The sequence below is a fragment of the Olea europaea genome, chromosome 2, assembly GCF_002742605.1.
Source record: "Olea europaea var. sylvestris chromosome 2, O_europaea_v1, whole genome shotgun sequence".
In the NCBI taxonomy this organism is placed as follows: Eukaryota; Viridiplantae; Streptophyta; class Magnoliopsida; order Lamiales; family Oleaceae; genus Olea; species Olea europaea.
The window spans coordinates 13,623,586-13,628,580 of NC_036238.1; the positions used below are offsets into that span (position 1 = coordinate 13,623,586).

The 4,995-nt window shown below is 35.0% G+C and overlaps 1 protein-coding gene across 5 annotated transcripts; it reads right to left on the reverse strand.

The window, feature by feature from the left end:
- Positions 1 to 262: 262 nt before the first annotated feature.
- LOC111411535 (transcription factor UNE12-like) lies at positions 263 to 2,132 on the reverse strand. Of its 5 annotated transcripts, none has more exons than XM_023042067.1 (5): positions 1,959 to 2,132; positions 1,627 to 1,717; positions 1,343 to 1,408; positions 572 to 649; positions 263 to 479 (listed from the first exon to the last, which is right to left on the reverse strand). In XM_023042067.1, the coding sequence occupies exons 2-5, from the start codon at positions 1,627 to 1,629 to the stop codon at positions 333 to 335; spliced, it is 294 nt and encodes a 97-aa protein (XP_022897835.1). In that variant the 5' UTR covers positions 1,630 to 1,717; positions 1,959 to 2,132; the 3' UTR covers positions 263 to 332. The 5 variants fall into 5 exon arrangements, with proteins under 5 accessions (XP_022897835.1, XP_022897830.1, XP_022897847.1 ...); XM_023042062.1 differs by having other exon boundaries at positions 1,917 to 2,132; XM_023042079.1 differs by lacking the exon at positions 1,627 to 1,717.
- Positions 2,133 to 4,995: the final 2,863 nt, after the last annotated feature.

Genomic DNA, 4,995 nt, shown 5'->3' on the forward strand with positions numbered 1-4,995 from the left:
GCCACAGAGTTGAAGGATACGGCAGCGTTTTTTAAACATTGTGAATAACCTTTTTCCAGCATTTTTTGAACGTTGCGACTAACTTTTTTGCAACATTTTTTGAATGTTGTGAGTAACCTTTCGCAGCGGTTTTTAAACGTTGCGAATAACCTATTTGCAACGTTTTCTGAATGTTTCGAACAATCTTTATGCAACATTTTTTGAATGTTGCCAAGTTTTGTTTTTGCATTAATTTATGCATATTGAATTGCAAAATCAAGGATAAATTCAAATACACAAATTTTTGAATTGCATAAAATTGATAATTTCATTACAAATTTTTGAATCATACACTAAAACATTAAATGTGACAATTTCTCTCGTTGCTTGATGTCTAGTTCTTCCACCAATTTACGCTTCGCTTCCAATTCTACCTCAAATGAAGACTTCCTCGTTGTCAATAACGTTTCTTGATTTTCCATTGCTTGATGAATAATATCCTGCATATGAATCAAGGGTAAATGAGATAAGAATAATTAAATAATGTGAGCGCTCCTGCACAAAAAATTTCTATAGGATCCTTCTTTATCACCTCTATTGATGATAGAGGGGTATCTGTCACATAAGGTGCCACAGCACCAGCCCCTCCCAATCTACTCATGCTCAACACCTGCAAGGTTGATGATTTAAACAAGCAGAAATGTGTATGATATTCACTGGTGCAAGAAATTCTTTAGATCTCATTTTAGACACTCCATTTCTGGAAATGAAGGGATGTCAGCAGAGAAATCTCTATCAAATGATTTCTAACATTTCCAGTGTTTATTAAGGGGCAGCATCAAGCCTCTCAAAGTCAATATCATTCACTGAGTACCTATGCAACTAAAGTCATAGAATTCAGAACAACTTCTCTAGAAGCTATTTTCAGCCAAAAGACCAGGGTGTAGAACTTCAAAATCGAACACACAATATTCCAACAATAACTACTCCCTTAGAACAAAACTATGTAAAGACTACAGGATTAAGGCATAAGCATTCGCATATGAGATTCACATTATGATTAAGGTTCAAGTTGGCCATAAATATAATAAAAGAAAAGAGTCTGCCTACAAATGCCAGCTGGTTTATGTTCATCACATGCTATTTGAGCATTGGTTCTAAATTCATAAAAATGCTTCAACAATTTATGAAATCAGTAACAGTGCATGAAATCATATGCATATCGTAAGGTGTGCAACCACAATATATTTTAGCATCTTATATGAAGTATCCTACTTTACTCTTCTATGAAATATACTGAATTTCACAGGAATAACAACTGCACAAATTAAAATATATTCAGCTCAACTTCATATTTGTTTACCTTCACTTGAAGTCTCAGGAACTTCACATAATCCACAATCTCCTCGACCATCACTGCTCTGTCAGTCTGCATAAAAGTTTAACTAAAATGTGTGAACAAAGACTCTTTATACAACCAAATGACCGTTATCCTAATGCAATTGAGAATAAGACAGGCTAAGGAAAATATTAAGTCCTTCATTATCTTTCCCTAAACAGAATTCAGCAAAATGGCCAAACTAATCTTTCATTAATTAGCAATACAAGTAAAAATATTATTAATTAAATTAGAAATAGAGTGCAAACCATTCACTAGTTCTCTTCATGGCAGTGGAAACAGAGCAAGCCATCTTGCTTATAAATCAGAGCAAAAAATAGAACAACCAGCTAAAGATCCCTGAAGATGAGAATTTAACAAGATCAACCAAAACCCTGAAGATTTCAATTTCTCGTACCAACCAAATTTAACAAGATCAATTTCTCTAAATCATAAAGCCCCAAATTCCTAAATTAGAGATCCCCAAATTGAAAAATCGTAAATTGGAAAACACAATTAATTACTGGAACGAATAATCCCTAAATCAAAATTCAAAAACCTGGGAGAAAATGTTAACATAGTAACATAGCAAAGTGCAGACCGCAGAGTTCGGGAGAGGCGGGAGACGGCTGGAACTGTGCAGACGGTAGACGAGAGCAATGGATGAACTCAACTAATCAAGAAGCAAAGTGTAGACTTAGGAGTTTAGAAGAGTGAGAGAGAGAGAGTGTGTCACGCAGCCGAGGGGAGAAACGAGGAAATTAGTGAAAATGGCCGGTTCACCTGCCCTTATTTTCACTTTGTCCTTTTGACTGATTTAAAAAAAAAAAAAATACATTTTAAAAATATTTTTTTAAAAATATCCCTCCATCTTCCTCACTCTCTCGACAGTTTTGAGAAAGAAATTCACTTTCATTGTCAGTCAACCGTCCAGACATCTTTCTCACCGTCAAACTTTCAGTTGCCGGTATCTCATATTGTAAAGGTTAGTTTTTGTGGAGTTATAACTAGATTATTGGATTTTGTCGAGTTTTAATTAGATTATTGGTTGGAATATTATATTTGTGGCGTGAAATGCATGATTTACGCTAGATTTGTGTATAGATGAAGTATATTGGCTTATTTTGATTGTGTGGGAAGCTCCAACTCGTAGAAAATCAGCTGAAAATGGTGGATTCCGGCGAGAAGGAGCATTCGGCTATTGACAACCGGCCGATTGGCTGCTAACTGACTGTTAGAACAGGCGATTCTAACCGGCCCCCTTTTTCATTTCCTAAATTAATTTAAATCATTAAATGTTAGGAATTTTTAATTAAATAATATTTTTTTATTTATCAAATTTAAAGAAATTTATTATTCTAAAATTAATTTTTTAATTCTAATTTTAACTTTTTATTTGAAATTTAGTTTTAAAATTTTATTTTAAATTTAAATTTTCATTTAAATTTTAATTTAAATTTAAAGAAATTTTTTATTTTCAAATTAGTTTTATAATTCTAATTTTAATTTTTTATTTTAAATTTAATTATATTTTTTATTTTATTTTAAATTTAAATTTTCATTTTAGTTATAATTTTAATTTAAAGAAAATTGTTATTTTAAAATTAATTTTCAAATTACTTTTTTAATCCTAATTTTAACTTTTTATTTTTAATTTAATTTAAATTTTTTATTTTATTTTAAATTTAAATTTTCATTTTAGTCATAATTTTAATTTAAAGAAATTTGTTATTTTAAAATTAATTTTCAAAATATTTTTTAAATTCTAATTTTAACTTTTTACTTTAAATTTAATTGTAATTGTAATTTTCATTTTCATTTAAATTTTAAATTTTATTTTTATGGTAATTATTAATTTTCTATAATACTGTAAAAAAATCATATTATTAATTTTTGGTAAGAGTGAAAATTTTTATGAATCTATGTCTTGCGTATAGTAGTTACGATTCGATTCACTTAATTTTTGGTTATTATGCTTCATTCCATTATTTCATGTACAATGTTCTAAAATTCTGTTTCAATTTTTGCAGGATAGATTATCATCTGGATGCAGAGCTGAGACAGATGCCGAGAAAAGTTACATAGAACAGTAACTTTGACAGCTTTACCCAGGCCTGGAGCTGCTTGACGACCAGCATGTAAATATGTTGCGTCAGTCATTTCTGTAGCCTCTATACCCTATGAGAGAATTGCAGTATTTGGGTTAAATGATCAACGCTCTTTTATGTCGGTTGCTGAATCCAGTTGACGGCGATGCCCTCCACTTCGACCCCGGGGGCAGAGTCATCAGCTTTTCCTTGTTCGAGTTTGTCCTGTTGACTGGATTGAAGATTATGGATGATGAGGCAGCTAGCGGTAAGACTCGGAGACGAAATAGGCTTAAGGACACTTACTTTCAGGGACAGGGGACGGTCGCTCTGTCTCAGCTGATAGACGCGATCAGGAGGTGTCACAAGATGTTGGACAGACTGAAGTTAGGTTTGGTCTACATCATTGAGAGCGTGATGCGATGTCACCACAAGAAGACTACGATCGATATCTTCCACCTGGAAATCGTCGACGACATAGATTGTTTCAACAGCTATCCATGGGGCCGTTGATGTTTCGAGAACATCGTCCACATCTTCACAAGACCGCACTTGAAGCCCAAGGGGCCCGTGCGTAAGTACGACACCTACGGATTCCCTTTGGCGCTGCAGGTAAATGATTAACACAATCCATATTAAAATACTTTTCTATTGAATTTGTATGTACTAATTTATGTGTTGCAGATCTGAGCGTATGATACCATCCCCATATTGGGTACCTCTTTTGCGCGGTGAGGGGAGACACGCTGCCCTCATATGCATCATTGGCAAGCATCTCGAGCAGAGGAATGTCCCACCGGGAAACAATTATCGGCTCTCCTCGACGACCCTCATATGAGTAACATAAATTTGTGATTTATATTATATATAATTTAAAATCTCATTACATTATTTTATCTTTTTAAAATGTCAATATGTCAGCTTGAAGTAATAACTCATTTGACACCGTCGATGGAGGAGAAGGCGCAGGATCTTGTGCGTGAAATAGCAGTTTCGTACACCCAAGATAACCAGATATTCGATTCGATCCCCGATAGAGACTGGGTAGTGAATTATTGATTAATATTTTGTATGAGTTAGCAATTATTGAATAAGTTAATAATATGTAAGTTTGTGCAGGACCGCGGGCCAGTTGATCGGATATCACCTCTGTCGTCGGGACCACCTCCTCCCCCTCGGGTGATTATTCTGATGATCTATACCATCGCCTGATTGGATTTATGGTACAGAACATCGGTGCGCTACGTCGAGAGCTGGTAGGAGTTATATCAGAGGAGGTCGGCATGCTGCGTCGAGATATGGTAGAGCAGGTTGACGATCTGGGACGCCAGTTGGTTGGAAGGATCGAGGATATAGCTGATGATGTTAGAGTATTGCGTAGGCATTTAGGGGACCTTCAGGATGAGGTGTAGCAGCCAAGGTGATATAGCAGGCAGACGATGGGGTGACGGAGGTGAAGACTGAGGGGTGATCGAGAGGATAGAGATGGGGGTCGCCATCAGTCGCGGTCGGAGGATGCATTGGAATCTTTTCTTCAGTCCATGGAGGATA

Coding starts and splice junctions, on each gene's coding strand:
- LOC111411535 (XM_023042057.1), bottom strand. CDS start 1,414: ATGCAGACTGACAGAGCAGTGATGGTCGAGGAGATTGTGGATTATGTG. Junction 650..1,342: donor TCCTGAGACTTCAAGTGAAG/GTAAACAAATAT, acceptor TCAACCTTGCAG/GTGTTGAGCATGAGTAGATT. Junction 480..571: donor CCCCTCTATCATCAATAGAG/GTGATAAAGAAG, acceptor ATTCATATGCAG/GATATTATTCATCAAGCAAT.